Genomic DNA, 25,824 nt, shown 5'->3' with positions numbered 1-25,824 from the left:
TGGTATTGGGCATGTGTTGTAAGTGATGCAGGAACCAGAGAACCACAGAAACAGACCCCTCCATAAGATATGTTAGAAATGGCAGCCAGCGAAACAGAGAATTAGTGGTCAGCTGGTGATGTCAGGACACTTGCTCCCGCTGCTCTGTAAGAAACTTCTATAATTTCACTTAAAGTGGGAGGGCATGTGGGAAGTATCTGCCACCCATTTTTTATCCTGCCAGTGTAGACACTTTACAGACCCACGCCTAAAGTGGTTCACTTGTCATCACCTGGGTCCCAGTTCACGTTTTAAATTAGGCCCCAGCTCCTCTAGGGAGTGTGCCTACATAAATGCAGACCCAGTCGTTTGGAGAGACTGGACAGTGAGAGTGTGCAGGTGAGGGGCTTTACGTATGCTCATGGAACTCATCAGAAACCCTCCCCATCCACACTGTTCTATAGGGCTGGGAGAAGGTTTTATCATCAGGCCTTGGTACCTTGTTCCGCATTGTAAAATACTATTGTGTCCTGTATGGATGTGGCCTGGCAGAAGCTGTTGTGAAGAAGGTGTCCACCTAGAACAGTTCATAGTGACTGTAAGTCAGCCTTCATTAGTACATTATTCCACTGTAAGGAACTTTACTAACCATCAAGGCAGCCGGAAACATCCCTTTCCATTTTACTCATGCTTTCCTGACATAAAAAGAACTGTTCATTTCTGTCTGTTCATAGATATTATGCTGCAACATGTGATGCATGAGCTGGTTGTCAGTTTCCTTAATACTTCCATCAACCTATGGATAGAATGTCTCAAAAATCACAGCCTTTGATCCGTTTGGAACTCCTGGCTAGTTTCTTTATTTTTTCCTGTCTTCATTACTGATCTAGACAATCAAAAGAGATTTGAGTAGAGGAAGATGAAAAACAGAATCCTGCATTCAAGATCTTATATCAACTTGTTATCCCTTGGATTTGGCACAGGGCATAAAAATGGTCCCTTTTACATCCGATGCATACAGAATCAGATAAAAAAGGTTTTTACTCAGATTCCTATTTCAGTTTCCTATTTCTCCTTATGCCATGATATTTGCAAAGACATCAAATTACCAGCACCCTCGCAAAGATTCTTCCTTTTGAACCAATTATTACCCAGACCATTGGCCTGAATTTTTCAGCTATAATGTTGCATGTCCTCAGTGTATTGTTGATTGTCACGCAGAAAGAAAGAAAAAGTAACTTAAGCAGTGTAATTCTGATTACACTGTCAGTTAAAATTATCACCTTGTGACGTCTTTGTTACCCGTATTAAATGTAATAATATCCCTGTATTAGAAACATTGACATGTTTCATAAATACTCATTACTCATCAATGCGTTGACATAAGCAAATATGTGCAGTGCCTGAGATTTACTGTGTAGAAAGTTGATGTGCAACAAACTCACTGTTGTGAACTTGTTCCTGCTAACGTACTCAAGGTTAAGTAAAAGTCTTTGGGGTGCTCTATCTTTATAGGATAAATAACATTAAATAACATTTCCCTGAAGTGCTAGTATTTAGTAAACTTACTCCCATTTATAGGCAGTTAATACATGAGTAAATTTGCTTCATGCATCATTGTGACAAATAGCCACTGTTGCAGTCTACCCCTGGCCATGTATTCGTGTCAGTACTTTGTTTATCTTTTTTTGACATGAGTAAGCACAGTTAGCTGATCCTGAATCTCTCTGGCAATATACCCACTAGTGAACATTCCCTTCTCACATCTTTCCACTGTGAGCTGCAATGCCTCTTTTGCAATTTTCAGTTTAATACAGGAAATGGGTTGAATCTAACTCCTTCATTTTCTGCAATCCACATGTAATGAAAATTAAAAGTACTTAGACTGTGCAAAACATTTTAACAAACTGAATATTGCTGCATGCCCACCACCTCCACAGCTGAATCTGTCTCTCCTTGCCAAGTTTAGTGATCAGTCTAGTCTAAGTAGAGGCATTACAATTGTGAGATTTTAAGAAAAAAAGGCTGGCCAGTGGTGTTGCTCATTTTTTTGTGTTGAAAAACCTGGCGTATATGTGATGTTGTCATACAGGAATACTCCCTCACTCCTCACTGGCTAGCTTTACAGATGGAGAATGATACCTCATGGAGGTTGCTGGCAGGAGAGAGGCAGAGCAGGGTGGGCTGGAGAGAGAATACATTTTATTTGAGAAAAAGGCTGTGACAGAGCTGATTTTGCAGATCAATTTATTGATGCTTAACAAGAGAACGAGTTCCCATGATAATCTCATGTACATCAAATGTGGGATAGTGCATCTCCACATGAACACCAAACCCACAAACCACTCTCCCCCTTAACTCCCTCTCTTGGATATAGTCAGGTTGAAGCATCTATGAGCCAGAAGTAGTTTCAGCAGTGCTCTGTTTTCTGTCCACAGGTGCTACCACACCTGCTGACTTTATCCAGAAATTTCTGTTTTTGGTTCTGATTTCCAGCATCATAGTTCTTTTCTTTTTGTTTAGTGGTTCCTTATTTCTATAGTTTCCCATTCTCCCACCCACTGGATAGAATGAGATAGCAACCATTCCCGACATAAAAGTCAGAGCTGAAACCTGGAGGTCGCAGCACACCACTTGTCCTTCTGGCCCTCCATCTTGGGACGTGTTCCACAGGCAGCAACTGCATGCAGCCCATCCATCTACCTGAATGTCCAGATCCTTGTCAGGAAAACAGACTGCCAACTTCCCTCTTTCCCACCCATCAGGGACAATTATCACAAACCATGAAGGGCAACTCTGGGCAGCCACTGCTTGACTGGGTTCACAGCTGGCCTTCAAAGATGTAGCAGGCGCCAAGAATCCTGCCAGGTCCCAGCTCTGGCAAGTACCTCTGCCTGTGGCAGGAGGGAAGGTATGATGTGCAAGGTGCCATAGGGGCTTGGTTCATTGGTAAAGAGGCAAGTTTGGGAAGGTATCATTCGAAACCTAGATAGGACTTGAGTGAAACGGTGCTGAAACAGACCCTTCTGCCCAACTCATATGTGCTGACCAGGTATCCTATTTACCTGCATTTGACCCATATCCTCATAATTCGTTCCTATTGATGTACCTGCCCAAATGTCTTCTAAACGTTATAATTGTGCCTGCCTTTACTGCTTCCTCTGGCAGCTCTTTCCATACATGCATTCTGTGTGAAAAAAGTTGCCCCTCATCATACTACTAATTTTTGGTTTCATCCACAGACTTACTCACCATACCTCCTTTATTCTCGTCTAAATTGTTCATATAAGTGACAAACATCAGTGGACTCAGAACAAATCCTTGCTGTACACTGCTGGTCACATGCGTTGAGTCTGAATAACTACTCTCTGTCTCTATTATCAAGCCAATTTTGTATCCAATTGGCTATCTCTCTCTGAATCGCATGTGATCTAACCTTACTAACCAGTCTGAATCCCTCCATGTAACTTGTCAAAATTGGCACTTAGCAGATTTCCAGTAAAATTCACCCACTAGAGTTTGCATTGAACTATAGATCGGTTAGTAAGTTGGCAAAAAGTTTGCAGATGGAGTGCAATATGGAAAAATATAAGATTGTCAACTTTGGCGGGAAGAATAGAAAACCAGAGTATTGTTTAAATAGAGAGACACTACAGAATGCTTCATCACAGAGACCTTGGCATTCTTGAACTTGAATCATAAAATGTCAGCAAACAGGCGTAGCAAATAATTAGGAAGGCAAATGTAACATTGGCCGTTATTAAATAGGTGGAAATGTAAGGGAGTCTTGCTATGAATGCACAGGCATTGGTAAGAAAAAGACTGCATTTCTTGAACTGTTTGCTCTTAGTGCTTAAGAATGCACATACTGGGAAGCATTTAATTTTTAAAAAATCACTAGTGATTCCTGGGACGAAGTGCTGGACTCTTTGGAGTTCATAAAAAGCAAGGTGGTCTTATTGAACTGTGTAAGATTTTGAGGGATCTTGACAGGGCACTCATTGATAGGACACTTTCTCCTGTAGGTGAATCTAGAACTAGTGAAAATGAGTTTAAAAATAAGATGTCTTCCATTTAAGACTAAGTTGAGGAATAATTCCTTCTTTCAGATAGTCATTAGTTTTTGCCCAGTAGACACTAGGCCATTCAATATCTTCAGGATTGAGTTTGATTGACAGGAGTCTCAAAGGCAATGGGGAAGCAGACCAGGAAAGTGACGTCAAGGCCACAAACTGATTGGATCAACAAATAGTCTAGTACTGCTTCCATTTCTTATGTCCTGATATGCTTATTTATGTTCTTACCAAGGAGCCCCAAATAAAATTGAATTTGATATGGGGTTTCAAGTGAAACTGTCCATTGTTTGGAGGCCAAGGAAGATTCTTGTAGTCATTAGAATCCAATCTTCTCAGATCTAGGATTTTACTCCGGTGAGTGCCCTAAGCCCAACCATTTTCAGCTGCTTCATCAAAGACGTTTCCTCCGTCACATGGTCAGAATGGGATGTTCGCTGATGATTGCACAATGTTCAGTATCATTTGCAGCTCCTCAAGTACTGAAGCTGCAAGGGTCAAAAAGCAAAATATCATGGATAACATTCAAGCTTGGGTTGATAAATGGAGAGTAACATCCGGATCAAATTGCTAAATTTTCTCCGGCCATCAACATCCTGGGGGGTTATAATTGACAGAAACTGAACTGTAGCAGCCATATAAATGCTGTGACTGCAAAAGCAAGTCAGAAGCTGGGAGTCCTGAAACAAGTAACTCACCTTCTAGTTGTGTGTCCACTATTTACAAGTTGCATGTCATGAGTGTTATAAAATACTCTCCATTTGCCTGGATGAATGAAGGGCCTACAACACTCAAGAAGTTCAACAGCATTCCAGACAAAGCCTTCAGTATTCACACCCTGCACCATCGCTGCATACTGCATCAGTTCACCGCACGAACTTTGATAACACCTTCCAAATGGATGACTTCTACCAGATGGAAACGAGCAGCAGATGCAAGAAAACACCACTATCTGCAAGTTTGGTCTATGATCGCCACTTCTTCACTGCCAGAAGAGCAATATCCTGGAGTCTTTGTGGATTTCTTCAAACTCAGTGACTTATTATGGGTGAGGATGACCACCTATCTAGAGTAATTAAAATAGTCTTCTCGAGTAAACAACACAAATTTCATTGCATTGCTGCACTTTTTACAGCTTCCGAGAATATGGCCTGCGTTGTTGCAGAGACAGTTAAGAGCACGATAGCCTCAGGTTTGTCTCTGACCTTTTACTCTGACCAGATTCCAGTGACATTATCACAGTGATTGGTGCTTACTGTCCTCATCAGTCCTTCAGGCCCATAAACAACATGATATATAATCACTGTCCTCAGTCAGTTGAGCTGAGGGGCCTATACTTATTCTGTGCATTAAATTTGATGCTTTATAATACTCTGCCTTTAAACTTAGACTTCTGGAAAATTGGGAAGCCTGTGTTTTTTTTCCACTGGTCTAGACATAGTTCAGTCTAAGTACTTCTGGCAAACAACAATGAGATTCATACCGCCAATCTCATTGGAATGAGTCATCTGGTAGCATCAGTTGTAAGACTTACTGTTAATGTTCAGCACAAAAAATGCAAGCTGTGGATAGTGTGGTGAAGAAAATGCAATATCTAGGACCATTGGGAACAATGAGATCAACAATGTGCTTCTTCAACTAGTGAGTCTGAATGTTTGGGAAATAAGCTTAGGATTGATGCAGAAAGAAATAAGAGGGCAAGACTCATTAGATTAAGAAAGAAGAAAGAAAAGACAAAGGAATTTAACAAACAAATTCAAAACTGTTAATTTTGTTTGAAGCTTAATGTCTAAGAAGAATATACTCCCAAATGAGATGTGATACTCTAAAGTGTTTCCTTTCCAGATGAGATAAGTTGACCTTGCTTGAACAACAATTCTGCTGTTTAAAGAGTACTTTGAACAATTAATTATGAGCCTTAATTTTCTGTGGTAAGTTTATTGGGCAATGTGCAAGCCCAGCAAGCACTTAAAATTAATGTGGCCTCTGGGTGAAATGCTGTCCTTGCAAACCCAATGGCAGAGTGGCAAAAAATGGCCAACAGGTTCTGGCAGCTTTCAAATCACAATATCTGTCTGCTTTCCCTTAACCTGCTAACTGCTTTCCAGACATCAATGCATGTTGATTACTTGCCATTACTTTCCCAAAGAGCTTTGGCTTATTGTCTCAATGGGAGGAATCTGTGGATGTTATGTTCTGTTAGGCCATTCAGTAGGGCATTAGAACAGAGCTGCAAAATGAATGGTTGACAAATGTAGAGGAAAGTACCTCTCAGGTAATGTAACAAGGTTGTAAAAATGTATCTCATGCTCTTCTGTTTGAAAGCCCAGGTCAAAAACCTAATGTCCTTCATAGCAGTACACAAATAGCTAGAGAGCATCATAGACATTTTCCTTTAATGGCTTTGGTTCGTAAGCATCACTGAACACAGCTGGAGTGAGAGATGTTTTTAACACGATTGTGAAAAAAGTCTCCTTTTTAAAAATGTGTTATTTGCTTTGAGTTTCTGAATGTAGTGGCTAATGACGACAGTGCCACAGTTGATAGCTGTTAGGTAATGTACAAAATGCACTGTCTAGATCTTGAAGAGCTTAGTGTATTGAGCTAAGCAAACACTTTGGTAGAGTTGCAGGGCGAGTTGCTGAATGTTCTTCCCTATGGACTTGACCTTTCAAGTTATACAGTCAGTGCAGAGCTTCTATTTTGAGCCCACACAGTATATTGGTGTGTTCTGTACAGTGGGAATTGCTGCCAGAAAAGCCACAATAATAAATTGCTTTAAGAATCAAAGACTGAAGTCCATCAATCACATGGTACAGGACTAAAGACGGACAGAAAGATAGTATTTATATGGCAGCCCAAATAGTACTTTTGAAGTATCGTCAACTGTTGCAATGTAGGAAACCTGCCAGGCAATTTCTGCTCAACAAAGTCCTGCAAACAGTTAATGGTTGGTTAAGCTGTTTTTTTTAGTTGATGTTGGGGGATAAAGTTTGTCAGGACACTGGGGAGAACTCTCCTGCTCTTTTTCCAATCAGTGCCATGAAATCTTTTGCAGAGAAGGCAGATGTAATATCTAATCCAGAAGACAACACACCCTGTGATATAGCAGCCCCACTGCGCTCTGTTTATGTTATGTTTTCGTGTTTCTCCAGAACTTGAATTCTCAAAACTCTGACTCCGAGACGAATTAGGTATGCACAAAGTGACAGGAAAGACCTAAACTTATTTCCTAAACTAAACAAGGCCGTTGTCTTGTTTAAAAACATGATTGGATAATTGAGAAAAACTTCAAAACCTAATTAGTTAAAAAAAATAAAATAGTGACAAGAAAGGTAATGTGCTGCAGCTTGTACACACACGGTGTGATCCACAGCAACCACAAGAACAGTAAATGCCTGCTGCTCGAGAAACAGCACAGAGTTGATGAGCTGGAGCCTGAGCTTCACACCTTGTGATGAATCAGAGAGGGAGAAAGTTTGCTTAACACTTTTTCTTACAGCAGGCAGTGACATCCATTACGTGCATCAGAGCTTGTCTGTCATCAGGGGCAGGAGGCTATGACTGTGACTATCAGTAGAGCAGGTATGGCAATCCAGAGGGTAACTCTTAGCCCCTTACTTGTCATGAGCTTCTTGCTGTCTATGTGAATGAGAGTAGACACAACAGGATAGATGAGCAGAGGACCAGGGATGCTCCCCTTCTGTCCCAAGTGGGGAGAGTGAAAAGGAATGTAGTAATAGGAGACATTATAGCTAAGGAGATGGATGCTGTTCTCTTTAGCTGAGAGCAAGTATCCCAAAGTCTGTGTTACTTGTTCAATGCCAGGGTTAAGGGCATTTCCTTGAGGCTTGAAGGTAGTTGCAGTAGGAGGGGGAGGGTCCAGTTTGGTCCACGCTGGTGCGAGTGACATACATGAGCCTAAAAGAGATTTTGATAAGTAGCACAAGTAGCTGGGGAATAAATTAAAACAGTGAACCAGAAACATGGTAATTTCCTTATTCTTATCTGAGCCATAAATAAATAGGGTTCAATAGATTATTGTGGAAACAATGGGTAAACTTTTGGACAACTGGAACCAGCACCAGGGAAAGATGAACAGTTCCACTGGGATTGGCCTCTCGAACCATTCTGGGATTATTGCTGTGGTGAATGAGGAGCTACAGCTGTAGAGAGCGCTTTTAATTAAATAGTAAGAAGGGGGTTTGAATGAGGAGAGATTTAGAAAGCCATAGAGAAAGGACAAAGTAGTCCTTGCAGGTAATGATGACCAGTGTGACGGGAAATAATTTTCAAACATGACATCACACACCAGCAAATAGAAATAAAACAGGCAAACTGGTTAAAGGACACCATTTGAATTCATACTGGTAGATGAATTGATAGTGCAAATTGAAGCATTTGGGAGTAATATGCACAATTGAAAGTTGACAAAGGCTGGAAAACAAATATTTGGAAGTTGTTGACATCTCAGATGGATAGTGAGAAAATAAAAGGAGGTGGAGTAGCTCAGTTTAATATTGATTTAATATTATACAATAATGATTTCAGTTTGATAGCGAGAAATTAATTTATTCTGGGAACATGATTCATTTGAGTCATGATAAACAATAACAAGGGCAAGAGATCGTTGGCAGAGTTAATAGGCTTCCCAAAAGTGGATACATTCTATGGCAGGACATAAATTAAGGGAGAACTAGTATCCAGGTTATTTACATGCTTGTTACATCCTCAACAAACCCTAACAAATTTGCCAAAAATGACTTCCCTTTCATATTGATGTTCAGACCAGCTTGCCATTACCAGAATATCTAATCCATCCAAGCCTCCCATCTTTTCTCTTGTAAATCCACCATTATAATCACCCTTTTCCCTCATGTGCTCAACCAGTTTCCCGTTAAATGCATCTTAAGGTTCCCTTCAACCTTTCCCTGTGGTGGCAGTTCTGCTTGCTGAATGTTATGAAGACCTTGCATTCTTTTCAATGACCACTAAAAAAACCTTCAAGAAATCCAAACCACCAATCCTTTCCTCATACACACAATGGATAGGGGCCTGTACTTATTAGAATTTAGAAGAGTGAGAGCTGATGTTATCATAATCTTCCAAGTGAGCTTCCTGGAAAGATGACAGCAGTAAATACATGGGAACACCACCACCTATAAGTTCTCGTCTAAGTCACACACCATCCTGACTTTGAAATATGTGGTTTTTTCTACATTGGTGCTAGGTCAATAACCTGGAGCTCCTTCCCTAGTGCAGGTGTCCCTACACCCCACGCATGTGACAGTCCAATAAGATCGCTCATTATCACTTAATTCGAGGCATTTAGGAATGGACTAACCAGCAATGTTTGCATTGCATGAATGAATAAAACAATGTTGAGAGAATATTTCTGCTCGTGGGGTAGTTTAGAACCAGGGGAACTTAGTTTCAAAATAAGGTACTGCCCATTTAAGATGAAGATGAGGAAGAATTTCTTCTCTGTCATTTGCGAACCATTGAAATTCCTGACTGCGTGTTTGAGGCTTAGTCAGACAGTGAGCCAATTTAATGCCAAAGAGTGATGTTTCTTCTTTACACCCTAGTGGGTCACTGACTCAGCAACACTGAAGGTGCACCATGTAAAACTGTATGAGGAATGTTTGTTGGTCGTCACACCAGATTGGTTGAGTTTTCTGAGTTGGAGTCTTTGTTTCACTGGATTCCAAATGAGTGATGGGAATGATACACAGGCAAGTAGCCTCTGAGAAAGAAGAGTCAAGTACTATCATTTAAAAAAATTAAAACATTTTTTGACTTACTTAAATGCCAGTGATTAATAATATTTTATTAAATATAATGTCTTCCTTGTGAGTGGTAACTAGTATCTTTGGGCTTTCTGTTCAGATCAGCAAGTTGGAAACACTACACTATTTGGCCACGTCCACTATGGGTCTGCTACCCTCTCAGATCCTCAACTCTTACCTGGGCAGTACTGTTAGGACCATGGAAGATGTAGTAAATCATCGAAGTCCAGAGGGCTACTTGGCATTTATATTACAGGTAACAATCTCTCAGTATTAACAAGCACAAAGATTTCAAAAAATGTTGAAGGAACTGTCTGATTAGTTGCAGTAAAATCAACTGCTGCATTTCCTGTTTCCTGTCCTCTGTTTTGCTCACTATTTGTTCACCTCAAGTTGCTACCAAGCCAGTCTTTACAAGACATTCACACACACTCAATATTTGTACCCTCTTTCTCACTCCCACCATCCAATCCACTACACTCCCTTTGTCCATTCTTTGTCCCAATTTCCTCAATGCCTGTGACTACTTTCTGTCCATACTCCCTCGGTCTGCTTTCTGTCATTACCTCCATCCTCTCTCCCTCACACACTCTGAACAATTTTGCTAATTCTCTCTGTGCACTCTCACTCAGTCCCTCTGTCCACCCTCCCTCCCTCACACTCTCTCTCTGTGGATTCTCCTCATCCTTTTTCTTCCCCTCTTTTTCGTTACACTCGTCTTCATTTCCTCTTTCCATGCTTCCTCCCTCAGTGTACTCTCATTCTCTCCCTTTTCCCTTCTTCCTCACTCTCTCTGCCAAACCTGCTTCACTTTCTCTGTCCATGCTCCCCTATTCACTCCATCTGTTCATACCCTCATTTCTTCTCCCCATCCACTCTCACTGTCCGCTGTCCCTCGCACTCTCTGCCTATCCTTCCTCACTCTCTTGGTCTGCTGTACCCCACTCCGTCTGCACCCCTCCCATTCCCTTCGTCCGTGCTTCCCCACTTGCTCTGTTCACAGTCCCTCTGTAGTCTCTTCTTTACTCCCACTGTACACACTCCCTTGGTTGTCTCTCTGTCTACGCTTCCTCTCTCCCTGTCTCTCTGTCCAGTCTTCCTGATGTTCTCTGTCCTTCACTCCCTTTGTCCGTTCTCTCCTCCTCACTCAGTCAATTTTCCCTCACTCGGCTATCCACTCTGCTTCATCCTGTTTGACCACGCTCACACGGATCACTCTCCATGCCCATTCTCCCTCAATCTATCTGACAAATCTCCTTCTCTCTATACATTCTCAATCACTCCCTCTTGCTGTTCTCCTCACTGCCTCTGTCCAATCTCCCTGTCTCTCTCTGTCCAATCTCCCATGTTCTCTCGGTCAATTTCCGTCACTTCTTCAGCCCATTCTCCCTTCATCTCTTTGTGCACTGTGCCTCACTGTATCCATTGACTGTCCCTCATGACATCCATTTTCACTACCACCCCCATGCCATCCCTCTCACCATGCATCCACTCTCCTGACTATCTGTTTCATCCTCTTTTCTCTCTGATCACTCTTGCTGTTGTGAAGTTAACAGTCTCTCTGTTTCCTTTTCTAGCACATCATCTCTTTATCTTTTATCCAGCTCTTTCTCTTGCGTAGCACTGGGCTCTTTGGCGTTAAAAATGCTTTTCATGTCTGTGTTATTATCGACAATATTGGGTTGTGGGTGAGTGAATGGCCACTCAGCTGTAATTTCATGTTTGTAACTTGAAGCATTTGATAAAATGAAAAACAGGTTAAATGACCATTTTGGGAGATATAGTGGCTTTTCAGTTGCATTGATATATAATGAACATGGAGGGTATTAAATGATGTATGGTTTGCACTACTTGCATTCCTTAAACCTGGAAGTTTCTGCTTTATGCAGTAAATCCATTGTTGCTGAAGCCCTCAGGAGTAAACCAGAATATAGCTGCATGTACTTGTGCGTAGAATAATTGACACCTATTAAAATTAATGTGAAAACTGCAATTTGAAAGCTGCCTGTAAAGTGGAAGGATCAAAACTACAGTCACTTGGAATATGATGGATCCTTCATCATCTCTTGGCCAAAACCCTAGGCCTCACCTACTAATGCTGTAGGAATACCAGTGCGTTTGCTAGTGTAACCAGGAAAGGTCAGTAAATGCTGGATTTGCTCCCAATGGCCACCTCCCAAGAATAAATAAGTACACAATGCAGTGGTTCTAGGTGCGAGAAACTTCAGTTATGCAGATAGATTGAAGATGTTGAGGCAGTTCTCGTCAGACAAAAGGAAACCTAATTGAGGTTTACAAAATTATGAGTGGACTGGACAGAGTAGCTACAGAGGAACTATTTCCGCTCATAAAAGAAACAAGAATGAAATGACACATATCTAAAGTGATATAAATGAAGCAAGAGGGCTGTGAGAAAACACTTTTTCACACAGCAAGTAGTTAGGGTGTGGGATGCACTGCCTGGGAATGTGGTGGATAGATGTTCAATTGAGACATTCAAGAGGGGCATTGGATGGTTATTTGGATAGAAATGGTGAACAGGATATGGAGATAAGGCAAGAGATTGGTACCATGTAATAGAACAAGTGCAGGCACGATAGGCTGAATGATGTTCTTCTGCACTGTAATACTTCTGTGATAAATAAGTAAGTTTAGACTCACAGATAAGTGAAATCCTGCAGTTTTCTTGGAACATAGCCATTCATCATAATTTGTAGCTTGGCTGACTGGAATGCAAACTGACAGTGTGTGAACCAGCAGTCAACCTGTTTGAGTGGTATTACAGGCCCAGGTAGGCCTCTCTGAGGCCACATCCTTGGCAGACTGGCTCCTCCATTTATTTGTGAAACTCCATCGCTCTTTTCTGTGGAAGGGCCATCTGAACGGGAGGCAGTGGCTGGGGGTGGGGGGTGAAGAACATGTCTGAGTGGGATGGGCCACTCCACAGGACATGGGGGCTGCTGTGTTTCAGGAGGGTATTCCAATAGGAGGTGATGTTTCATGGCATCCCCACAGTGTGGAAGTATTTGGCCCATTGAGTCCACACCGCCCCTCCAAAAGCATCCCACACAGACCGAGCCCTCTACCCTGTCCCTGTAACCCTGCATTTCCCATGGCTAATCCAACTAACCTGTGCATCTTTGGACTGTGTAAGCCTGGAGCACCCGGTGGAAACCCACACAGACACGGCGAAAACGAGCAATCCCCGCACAGACATTTGCACAAGGCTGGAATCAAACTTAGTCCCTGATGCTGTGAGGCAGCAGTGCTAACCACTGAGCCACTGTGCTGCCCCGTTGGGGAACTGGTATTCTAAGTGTTCTCACAACGAGTGAACATGCCTTGGTAGGCCCTTCTGGTGCAGTGGCAGAGTCCTTACCTCTGAGCCAGGAGGCCTAGGCTATCGCATCAGTTGCTCCAGAGGTGTGTCGTAACATCACTGAATAGATCAGTTAGAAAATAATCTGCAAATGCCTTGTTTGTTTGAGCATTTAGTTCCACAGTTTTATTTCCTGAAGGGCCAATGTTGAAATGAGAAGGTCAGAATAAGAGACCGTAAGTAGATATTGAACATGTCCAGCATTGCATAAGCAACATTTCTTGTATTGGTCCATGGACCAGCTGCTGGGAATATAATTCCTAAGGGAAATACAGGCATAACTGGGCCATTCATTGAAGTGTACCTCTGCCCAATGTTTAACGTTAGTCTAATCACCAGTAGTTTCATGAGGAGAATGCTGACTATTTGAAGTTCTCATGTAACGTGCAGCTAAAAGATGAGGTTATGTGGGTATGAGGATCCTTGCCTGCTATAGTCAACAAACAAGCTGGAAGATCTCTGCAGAGATCTACAGAGAGGATTCAAGACTGAAATAGCTCTGGTTTGGAACCCACTTCTGGGAATTGCAACATTAATTCTGATGCCGCCAGATCTGCTGAGTTTTCCCCACATTTTCTATATTTTTTGAGCATCCGCAGTACTTCGATTTTGTTCTCGGCCTGAAGACTCCCCCACTCGATCCCTTGCAAATTGCCCACTTAGAGGGTCTCTGGTGGAACTGCAGTTGTCCTCAATCCCATGGGCCAGGACATCAGAAAATGTCTCAACGGATCACTATCCACTGGATGTGCTGGACGTTGTGTGCTTGCATAGAGGGCAGTTGAGAGTGTGACTGGGCTGTGATGGCCCCTGTTGAACAGCCAAGCCATGTTTGTTTTCTAAACATGCATATGAAGAATTGAGATGTGGGGCTAACAGGGAAGATGAAGAAGTCAAATTAATTTCCTTCTGTGCGTGACAGTAGTATGATTGAACAGGTAAGTGCATCACAGTGTGAAGATGCCTTTTCACGTGATTTTACTCTGACCCCTTGTGTTCACTTTCCTCTAGATCTTCTTCAGTGTTGCCATGATGTTATACTTAGTGCGTCGAGCTCACCAGGAACTGAACAAGACCATCCAGGCTCATGATGCTAAGCAGCCTGGGAATGAAGCTGTCCCAGACAATGACAAGGAAACACACAGCACCAAAAGAACTAATATTCCACTGGACATGGACTTCGTATGACTGACGAACTTGAATGAGTTGATCTGAAGCATGAAGGCAGATGACCACTGGGTGTGAAAAGTGGGGTAGGAAAAACACATGTTAGCAGACATCCCCATAACTAACATACTTGATGGTCTGGTATTGTCCGCCCATGGATTACTGACTGGATCTGACACAGATAGTGGAGAATCCAGATATGAACGTCAGCAGTGGAGAAGGGCCTGTAGGTGCGCCTCCATATGACCAATATGACGATGCTTCACAAACCTTGGAATGATAACTTCTGGATGGCTAGTGCAGGACATGGCCAGAGTTTATCACACTTTCCCTGAAATGCTGGTCTTATAGGTTGGGATTTGCACCCAGTGCTAGGTGTGGTCAATGTTATGGCCAGTTCTGAATCCTAATACTGGGTTTGGTCAATGGGGAGTTGCCTGTGGGAGCAGGAAAGCCTCTGCTGACACTGTTGATGAATTCATTGAGGACGTAGGGAAGTAAATACCCAATGCTATCAGGCCAGAGAGCTGGCTGTTTTGGCTGATTCGTGCAACACCCTGTTAGTTTAGAGTGCTGGAGCCAGATCTAGCTTTGGGTGGTGGGATTCATGTGTTTGGAGAGAGCTTCTAAATGTGCGTGGCTGGTTTCATCTGGACTTAACCCAAAGCACAAAAACTGCCTGAATGTTGCTGTCGAGTGCCAATCTTGATGAGATGATCAATTCACTGATGGAATGGAAGGTGGTTCATTAGGGATGGCCCCTCTTGTTTTTAACTCAGGCATTGGGCCTATTCAGTGGGACAGTGGAAAGGGAGCTTCACTATTTCTAAACCCTCCAGTTGGTGCTGTGCAGATCTGGTTTCTAAGCACTTCCACACATTCGTACATCCAGTCCTGATCGGTTTTCTCAATGTTCCAATGCAGATCTCTTCGTATATTTTAAAAAACCCACTACCTTGGTGATGACCTGATTTCTAACGTATTTTAAGAATAGCTTCTCATACACAGTGTGGACCATGACATGCAGTGGACAGTTAGCAATTAAAATAAAATGACTGCACTCTGTGACTGAAGCAGCCATAATGAAGGTTCAATTTACAGTAATAAAACATAGGATCTTTGCAGAGCCTGCGATAGGATTAATGCCTGAAACAATTTCTAGGCTGTGCCATCGATTGGGAAATGTTGTTTGGATTATTTATCCTAGGCTTCCATAAATCTTGTTAAAACCGTAAAAGAAGCAAAGCTCCTGTAAAGTGCCTGACGTCTTTCTGTTGATAATGATCTTGATGTCAGCGAATTAAACAAATGCATTTTTTTAAACTTCATATGTCTGATTTAACACAATAACTGGCACAAACTTTGGTCAATTCTGCAGCCCAGCCTTTTATTTTCACTAAACAATGTGACCCTGAAGAATCCAATCCTGATATTTCTGCAGGATGTGTAAGGTGCAGGGTGAAGGAAAGGAAATCTTCCTCTCACCTTTAATACAAAATATCAATGAGATTTTAAATCCTGTGCTTTTGTGCAGATACAGAATCCCAATCGGTTAAAGTATATAAACTTCGTGTATAGGTTCAGGTAGGTGTGGGAATCTGTGACAGGGTGGTGGGGCTGTAGCCACCCTGACTGATTTGAGGCAACACATCCCTCACACCCCGCCCCCGCCACAACCGCCCAAAGAGGATCCCCCTCGTTCTCACACACCACCCCACCAACCTCCGGATACAACGCATCATCCTCCGACACTTCCGCCATCTACAATCCGACCCCACCACCCAAGACATTTTTCCATCCCCACCCTTGTCTGTTTTCCAGAGAGACCACTCTCTCCGTGACTCCATTGTTCGCTCCACACTGCCCTCCTACCCCACCACACCCGGCACCTTCCCCTGCAACCGCAGGAAATGCTACACTTGCCCCCACACCTCCTCCCTCACCCCTATCCCAGGCCCCAAGATGACTTTCCATATTAAGCAGATGTTCACCTGCACGTCTGCCAATGTGGTATACTGTATCCATTGTACCCGGTGTGGCTTCCTCTACATTGGGGAAACCAAGCGGAGGCTTGGGGACCGCTTTGCAGAACACCTCCGCTCGGTTTGGAATAAACAACTGCACCTCCCAGTCGCGAACCATTTCCACTCCCCCTCCCATTCTTCAGATGACATGTCCATCATGGGCCTCCTGCAGTGCCACAATGATGCCACCCGAAGGCTGCAGGAACAGCAGCTCATATTCCGCTTGGGAACCCTGCAGCCCAATGGTATCAATGTGGACTTCACCAGCTTCAAAATCTCCCCTTCCCCCACCGCATCCCAAAACCAGCCCAGTTCGTTCCCTCCCCCCACTGCACCACACAACCAGCCCAGCTCTTCCCCTCCACCCACTGCATCCCAAAACCAGTCCAACCTGTCTCTGCCTCCCTAACCTGTTCTTCCTCTCACCCATCCCTTCCTCCCACCCCAAGCCGCACCCCCATCTACCTACTAACCTCATCCCACCTCCTTGACCTGTCTGTCTTCCCTGGACTGATCTATCCCCTCCCTACCTCCCCACCTATACTCTCCTCTCCACCTATCTTCTTTTCTCTCCATCTTCGGTCCACCTCCCCCTCTCTCCCTATTTATTCCAGAACCCTCACCCCATCCCCCTCTCTGATGAAGGGTCTAGGCCCGAAACGTCAGCTTTTGCGCTCCTGAGATGCTGCTGGGCCTGCTGTGTTCATCCAGCCTCACATTTTATTATCTTGCTCTCACTCATGTCATTGGTTTCCCAAAATAAGTATCACCATGATGACTGACCTGGTTCTGAATTTAGATTTTATGGGTTACAACTCTTAGTCCAAAACCATCTCCAAACTATTTAGAACCACTTAGTGAAAGCGACAAAAGACAATGATAAAATATGGTTTTTATTTTATGGTTTTTATTTCCCTCTCCTTGCGATTTGTTGGAAATTCATTTTCAGTGTTCGACAGTCAGTGTGAGCTATTATTGATACAATCTACTGTGGACAACAAAAGCATTTCCTGCATCCCCACCTCTCTGAGCCATTAAAGGTAAACCAGGCCCTGATACAAATTATACTGGCTGTCTGCCAACATCCCAGTGCCAGTGTGATGGGCAAGAAGCAGAACTGGCACAAATCCAACTTATTGTGGCTACACATGAAGCTTCAGTCCTTTTCATTGCACAGAAGATCTTTCATTAAAACGAAAATTCTTGAACTAAAAGTTACAGAAACTTGCAGTGGTCTCCATGGTAACTGAGCTTAAAATGAAAAATATACAGGATTTTTGTTCTCTCTATATATCCCTAAGTGGAGTGGGAGTAATAAAAAAATCGTGAATTTGTGCAGCTTGGCATTGGATGAAGCTCATTTGCTTGCTTCTGAGACACAAAATTGTGGGTTTGGGCCCCACTGAATTGAGCACATATTTTTTGACTTATTTGTGTGTGTCACTGGATAAGTCAGCATTTATCACCAAGAGGATAGTTAAGAATCAACCATCTTGCTGTGGACTGGAGTCACATATAGACCAGACCAAAAAAGGACGGCCTTTCCTAAAGGCTGTTAGTAAATCAGGTGGGACTTTTATGATAATCAACAATAGCTACACATCACCATTTGTATCCTCCCAGATTTTCTCCGCATTGTCATTGGTGCTGAATTTCACGAGATGCAAAATTGAGGGTGATCAAAAGGTTCCATGAGACTGTATTTGAAGAAGAGTAAGAGAACTGGGGCATAGAACATAGAACAAAGAACATAGAAAAGTACAGCACAGTACAGGCCCTTCGGCCCATGATGTTGTGCCGTGGAATAATCCTAATCCAAAAATAAAATAACCTAACCTACATTCCCCTCAATTCACTGCTGTCCATGTGCATGTCCAGCAGTTGCTTAAATGTCACTAATGACTCCACTTCCACGACTACCACTGGCAAACTATTCCATGCGCTCACAACTCTCTGGGTGAAGAACCTCCCTCTGACATCTCCTCAATACCTTCCTCCTAACACCTTAAAACTATGACCCCTCGTGGCAGTCAATCCTGCCCTGGGGAAAAGTCTCTGGCTATCGACTCTATCCATGCCTCTCATTACCTTGTACACCTCGATCAGGTCACCTTTCTTCCTCCTTCTCTCCAGAGAGAAAAGTCCGAGCTCAGTCAACCTCTCCTCATAAGACAAGCCTTCCAGTCCTGGCAGCATTGTGCTAAACCTCCTTTGCACCCTTTCCAAAGCCTCCACATCTTTCCTATAATAGGGTGACCAGAACTGGACACAATATTCCAAGTGTGGTCTCACCAGGGTTTTGTAGAGCTGCAGCATAACCTCGCAGCTCTTAAACTCGATCCCCCTGTTAATGAAAGCCAAAACACCATATGCTTTCTTAACAACCTTATCCACCTGGGTGGCAACTTTGAGGGAGCTATGTACTTGAACACCAAGATCCCACTGTTCCTCCACATTGCTGAGAATCCTGCCCTTAATCCTATATTCAGCATTTAAGTTCGACCTTCCAAAATGCATCACTTTGCATTTATCCAGGTTGAACTCCATCTGCCATTTCTCAGCCCAGCTCTGCATTCTGTCAATGTCTTGCTGATGCCTGCAATAACCCTTGATACTATCAATGGCACCTCCAACCTTTGTGTCATCAGCAAACATACTAACCCACCCCTCAACCTCCTCATCCAAGTCATTTATATACAAAGAGCAGAGGCCCAAGAACAGAGCCCTGCGGGACACCACTCAGCACTGACCTCCAGGCAGAATACTTACCATCTACCACCACTCTCTGCCTCCTGTCAGCCAACCAATTCTGAATCCAGACAGCCAAATCACCCTGTATCCCATACCTCCTGACTTTATGAATGAGCCTGCCATGGGGAACCTTATCAAATGCCTTGCTGAAGTCCATGTACACCACATCCACTGCTCGACCCTCATCAAACTGTCTCGTGACCTCCTCAAAGAACTCAATAAGATTTGTGAGGCATGACCTGCCCCTCACAAAGGCATGCTGACTCCCTTTAATCATGCTATGCTTTTCGAAATTGTCATAAATCCTGTCCCTCAGAATTCTTTCCAAAACCTTGCTGACCACAGTAAGACTGACTGGTCTGTAATTTCCAGGGATTTCCCTATTCCCTTTCTTGAAAAGAGGAACAACATTTGCCTCCCTCCAATCTTCCGGTACGACTCCCGTGGAGAGTGAGGAAGCAAAGATCTTCACCAGCGGCTTAGCAACCTCCTTTCTCGCTTCCCGGAGCAACCTAGGATAAATCTGGTCTGGCCCTGGGGACTTATCAATCTTAATGTTTGCCAAAATTTCCAGTACATCAACTTCCTCAATCTTGATCTGTTCAAGCCTGTTTTCCTGCTCCTCAGAGTTCTCATTCACAACAAGGTCCCTTTCCTTAGTGAAAACCAAAGCAAAAAAAAACTCATTTAGGGCTTCTCCTATCTGCTCAGACTCCACACACAAGTTCCCTACGCTATCCCTGATCGGTCCTACCTTCTCCCTGATCATTCTCTTATTTCTCACGTATGAGTAAAATGCCTTTGGGTTCTCCCTAATCCTTCCGTTTTTGTGCCCCCTCCTGGCCCTCCTCAGTCCACTTTTGAGCTTCTTCCAAGCAAGCCTGTAATCTTCTAAAGCTGTGCTAGACCCTTGCTTCCTCCACCTTACCTACGCTGCCTTTTTCTTTTTGATGAGAAGCACCTCTGTACCTGTCATCCAAGTCTCCTTAATCTTACCCCTTCTTACCTGTCTCAGAGGAACAAATTTATACATCACTCGCAACAACTGTTCCTTCAACAGCCTCCACATGTCTGCTGTGCCCTTTCTGTGGAATAATTGCTCCCAATCTGTACTTCCCAAGTCCTGTCTGATAGCGTCATAGTTTCCTTTACCCCAGTTAAATATCTTTCCCTGGTAACTGCTTCTTTCCCTTTCCATGGCTATGGTGAATGTGAGGCTGTTGTGGTCACTGTCGCCAAAGTGTTCTCCCACCACGAGATCTGACACCTGTCCTGGCTCATTGCCGAGCACCAAATCCAAAATGGCCTCCCCCCTCGTCAGCCTGTCCACATACTCAGTAAGGAAACCCTCCCGAACACACCTGACAAAAACGGCTCCATCCAAAGCACAGTGGCTCAATGGTTAGCACTGCTGCCTCACAGCAGCAGAGACCCGGGTTTGATTCCAGCCTCAGGCGATTATCTGTGTGGAGTTTGCACATTGTCCCTGTGTCTGTGTGGGTTTCCTTTAGTTTCCACCCACAGTCAAAAGATGTGCAGGCTAGGTGGGTTGGCCATGCTAAACTGCCCATAGTGTTCAAGGATGTGTAGTTTGGGTGGGTTATAAGGGAATGGGTCTGGGTGGGATGTTCTGGTGTCAACCCTCTGTCTGGCTCTCTCGCTCTCCGTCCCTCCCGCTGTTTGCTTTTGACCCAAAATGGATTATCTGGTCCTTTTGGCATTAAAGTTTGTGGGATCTTCCTGTGCACCAGTCGGTCGATATGGTTCCTCCACTTCGAAAGCTGTTCATTGGCTATCGAACACATTCAGACATACTCAGGTGATGAAGGACCCTAAACAGTACGGGTTCTTTCACTCACAACTTCTTTGAGTCAAGATCTGAAGGAAAATATGTTGGTGGGCTGTGGGACAGTGCGGTTGGTGGGGTGGGGATTGGAGGGTCGGGTGCAGGCAGGGAAAGTAATGTTAGAGGCTGAGACAAGGTTTAACAGCAGTTAGTTTCGTTGACTTCCAGATTTAACTGCAGTCTGTTGGGCTTCATGTATGTAACCCTCTCAGAAAAGGCAGGCTGACGATTTAGATGTTTTAATAGGCATTCTGAGTAATTTTTAAACCACAGTTTTCAGTATTAACTGTGGGTGTATGTGTTTCTGAGATGGAACCCACCAGTGAAAGCGAGCACAATGTCATTGGTGGGGCCATTTTCTCATGCAATTCCCTTTGAGAGTGCTCCAGAGCTGGCCATATTTCAACTCGAGCTATTCCACGACTCTGAACTCCGCTCAAAATTGGGAAAACCAACGAAGAGTTGTTATCCACAAAAAGCAGAACAAACCCACTCCTGCTAATGACTGCCCCTTCAGCTCACTGTCAATCATCAGTAAAGTGATGGAAGGTGCCATCAACAGTGCTATCCTGCAGCACCTGTTCAGTGACGCCCAGTTTAGGTTCCAACAGATCCACTCAGCTCCTGATCTCCTTACAGCCTTGGTTCAAACATGGACAAAAGGGATCAATTCCAGATTCTATTTCTCAACGTTCCTTTTCCCACAGGTTGTAATGGGATTAAAGGCCTGTCAATATGTTTTGGGTGTTGGTTAGGGGATAAATAATGACCTCTATGCCGGGGAAAACTCAGCTTCAAAATGAAGTCTTTCATGTATCATGAGGACAAAGGGTGTGGCCTCGGCTGAATGCTACAGCGAAGAACTAGGCTCTTATGGCAGTGCAGGATAATAAAGTGCGAAGCTGGATGAACACAGCAGGCCAAGCAGCATCTCAGGAGCACAAAAGCTGACATTTCGGGCCTAGACCCTTCATCAGAGGTGGATTTAGGTGCGATGCTCTTCAGAGGTGGTGTGGACTCAATGGGCCAAATGGCCTGCTTCCACACTATAGGAATTCTACATACTTGGAGTGCCAGCCTGGATTACAACCCTCTCTGATGAAGGGTCTAGGCCGGAAATGTCAGCTTTTGTGCTCCTGAGATGCTGCTTGGCCTGCTGCGTTCATCCAGCTCCACACTATATTATCTTGGATTCTCCAGCATCTGTAGTCCCCATTATCTCTTATGGCAGTGCAGCTGTCCCTCAGTAGTACTGCTGCCTCACAGAGCTCAGGAGCTGGGTTCGATGCCAACCTTGGGTGACCGTCTGTGTGGAGTTTGCACCTGCTCAATGGCTGCTTAGGTTTCTTCCAAGTGCTGGTTTCCTCCAACAGCCTAAAGATGTGCAAATTAGGTGGATTGGCTGTGCTAAATTGCCCATAGTGTCCAGGGATATGCAGGTTAGGTAGATTAGCCATGGGAAATGCAGGGTTACAGGGATAGGGTGGGTTTAGGTGGGATGCTCTTCAGAGGCGGTGTGGACTCAATGGGCCAAATGGCCTGCTTCCACACTCTAGGAATTCTACATACTTGGAGTGCCAGCCTGGATTACAAACTTTAAGTCTTTGTACTGTGCCCAGATCAACATTGGCAACGTCAGAATAGAAGCATCTTTGATGAGGTTTGAGATTGTAAAAGCTGTCTTATGATTGTCAATCTTTCTTCCATTTAAGGCGAAGTCTTGTCAGCAACTGACACGAATTCTAAACAGAATTATACTCTGATCAGACCTTGGGCTTGGCTCCAATTCTAATTAGGAGTGAAATATCCTTTACAGTCTATTGACAGAGTGCAGTCATTAATAGCACATAAAACAGGGAGGCAAGCATCCACTTGAAAGCTGTACAGATAATGTAACCTATAAAATTAACCCCTCACAGATCTTCACTTGGAAACAATCACAAAAGCTGATTGTGTGGGTGTAAGTACTCTCCCGGTTGTTGGGGAAACGTTGACAGAACATTATTGCCCAGGTAGGCAACCGGAGATGGGTTCCCAGCCCACCTGGAAATGAAGATAGCACTGGCAAGGCACTGTTGGGAACAGCCTGGCATCAGAAACCAGAGAGGCATTCAAACAGAACTTCAGCGCTTCTGTTTATTCAGTGGGAACATGGCAATAACGGGAGGAGGCTGTTTTCTTTCTGATTGGTGCACTGCGAGAATGGGTATATCCGCTGACCAATAGTGAGAAAGTGGGTGAGAGGGGTTGGGGCAATTGATAGGAGTCACGTTGCTGATCCTAAAATTGAGGGGTGTGTGAAGGTTCAAGTGCACACACTGGAGGCTTTTCAAGAGACTATGGATCAAATTACATTGCCCAAGTTTGAGATCATTGATTGGTGCAGTTATCAAGTGGCAAGTAAAGGGAGTCTAGGGACTGATCAGCCATGATCTGAATGATAGAAGAGGGTCAAAGGACTGAATGGCCTTCACTCATTCTCAGGTTCTTTCAACTCCTGATCAGAATCTGAGGGTTGCCAGCCCTGGACATGGATTCCTGGAGGTGCAATCACATGGCTTTCAGCCTCCAACATCTCACACAGTCAAATCACCCAATTTCTTTCCATACTTGAGAAATGTATTGATCTGGTGATGAGGGAATTCAAAGAACGTCGAATGGATATTTTGCTGTGAGCCCACCATTTCTCTCCTGGATTGAAGGTACAGTGTCCTGGGGATGGGGTGGCATTAACCCGCATTGGCCAGAAGTCTCAATGAGGCGTTCCCTGCAGGACCCCAGCAAAACCAATGCATTGCTATAGTTGCCAACAGCTTTCTGTAAGTTAAGGAAAGGGGAAGAAAGAAATCATTACTGCTCTTTCCTAATCCCTAGCCCTTTCCCACTTTTGATGGTCTGCATTGTCCAAATCAAACTGTAAAATACCCCAATGTTTGTGCGGGTGATTTACTGGTGGCAGTTAATAGTGAAAAGAAAATCCCAGTGATTTGGTGGGGAAAAAAATGTTCGGTTGATATAATTTCTGAATACAGAAATATTTTTTTAAAAAAATTATTGTTAATGAGTTCTCATGCTCGATGGGAACCGTTCCCAATGACAACCTAATGACACATGTCAGAGCACGGGTGTCAATGTTGAGTGAGGGTGGTCTTATACTCAACTGTGATTTCTTCTGTAGTCAAATTGTCTAGCACACTTAGCTGTAGATAGTCGCTGCACAGACTAGGTGACAGAAGTTAGCCTCTCAAACTGGATATAAATGAAAGACAAGATAATGGATGTAGTGCTTGCCCATGCCCTGCAGTGAGAATGGGACAGTACATGAAATCAGCAAGTGTTGATGGAGAGGCTTCTCCTGGACAAAGGAATGTGTGGTAATTTGCATCAATTACAGTCAGCTATATCCCCGCTCCATTGTGTGGATGAAAGAGCTGTTTAAAGTTCAAACTGGGGCAGGAGAAGTGACTCCTCACATCACATTGTAGCATTCTACTGTCTGCCATGTGACAAGTGGCCTCATTGGCTACATAGCTGGTTAGAACCGAGCTATTGTGTAAATCTCTCTTTGCTCCTGGTGGGTACGATGGAACAGGAGAGACCCAAAGCGTGCAGTAGGTGTGGCCTCTGCGGTCGACCAGCCTTGTGGCAATCAGTATCATGGCTCACAAGAGAGTGGGGAATGTGTACCCAGCCAGCATCAGGAGAAGAGAGGCAGGTGGGGGCTACTGTGAGAGAGCTTCGAAATCTTGATTTTTGATAGTTACCTGAATGCCTTTCATTAGCTGAGACAAGGCAGTGAGAGTGCGGAGCGGGGTCCGCGCTGTTTGTAGCTAAAACACCACTCCTGGTGACAGCTCTGTCAAAGCAGCAACGGTGTCTCTTGCAGCCCTGTCACTCCACAGATTTCTGTACAGGTTTGCTACTGTAACTGGGATCCTACAGATTTCAGATGTCAAATAGAAACCACAGTTCCCATGGGAACACAATGAATCTATGCGAGAAACAGAGAGCCCACCACAAAGACACAACTCCAATTTCAGATTTGAGCGGTTGCCAGGGAGACTCATGTGACTGAGCTACACAGGGCAGCAAGGGGCAGTTCGCCCTGGGTGAGTGAACCCTGCTTGCAGCAAACTGCGCCGGTCTCGATTGAGGGATGGCTTCAGCAGTCAATGAATGTAGATCACTGCTCTCAACTGGGTCACATTCTTTCCAAATCTGTACTTTTTAAATCATACTCCATTCTAAGATGTGACCATCACTGACAAGGCCATCATTTATTACCCATAGCCAATTGCCCTTCAGAAAATAATGGAGGTCCACTTACTCGAACCATTGCCGTCCATAGGAGCGCATCCAGCATTTTGACACAGTGGCACTGCAGGAATATATTTCCAAGTCAGGGTGGTGTGTGTCTTGGAGGGGCATTTATAATTATCTGCTGCCCCTGTTCTCCTAGATTGCTAAGAAGGTCCATGCAGTTACTGCAGTGGACCTTATGTATGATACACACTGCTGCCAAGTGTAGTGTGGTAGAAGGAGTGACTGTCTGAGGTGATGGATGAGGTGTTATCAGGTGGGCTGTTTGATGTTGTGGCTGGTGTTGAGTTTGTTTAAGATGTATATTGTCTCTCGCTTGTGTGGCACACGCGTTACTTGCTGCTTTTCAGCCCGAGCCCGGATTGCTTCAGTATCTGCGGAATCGTGAATGGTGCTGAACATTGTGCAGTAATCAGCGAACATCCGCGCTTCCGACCTCATAATGGAAGTAACGTCATTGATAAAACAGCTGAAACACGTTAACCTTGCATCATTT

At 44.0% G+C, this 25,824-nt stretch overlaps 1 protein-coding gene across 2 annotated transcripts in view; it reads left to right on the top strand.

Annotated features, from left to right (window-relative positions):
* LOC125460093 (transmembrane protein 64-like) overlaps positions 1 to 15,736 on the top strand; it is a 28,527-nt gene extending 12,791 nt beyond the window's left edge. The window contains exons 2-4 of one of the 2 annotated variants that reach the window (XM_048547196.2): positions 9,641 to 9,787; positions 9,942 to 10,097; positions 14,232 to 15,736. In XM_048547196.2, the coding sequence (XP_048403153.2) occupies positions 9,641 to 9,787; positions 9,942 to 10,097; positions 14,232 to 14,408 (480 nt within the window). In that variant the 3' untranslated portion in view covers positions 14,409 to 15,736. The remainder of the gene's footprint in view (positions 1 to 9,640; positions 9,788 to 9,941; positions 10,098 to 14,231) is intronic. The other variant, XM_048547197.2, reaches the window with a different exon arrangement.
* Positions 15,737 to 25,824: the final 10,088 nt, after the last annotated feature.

The sequence above is a fragment of the Stegostoma tigrinum genome, chromosome 16, assembly GCF_030684315.1.
Source record: "Stegostoma tigrinum isolate sSteTig4 chromosome 16, sSteTig4.hap1, whole genome shotgun sequence".
NCBI lineage: Eukaryota > Metazoa > Chordata > Chondrichthyes > Orectolobiformes > Stegostomatidae > Stegostoma > Stegostoma tigrinum.
This window is presented reverse-complemented; position numbering and strand designations above follow the sequence as displayed.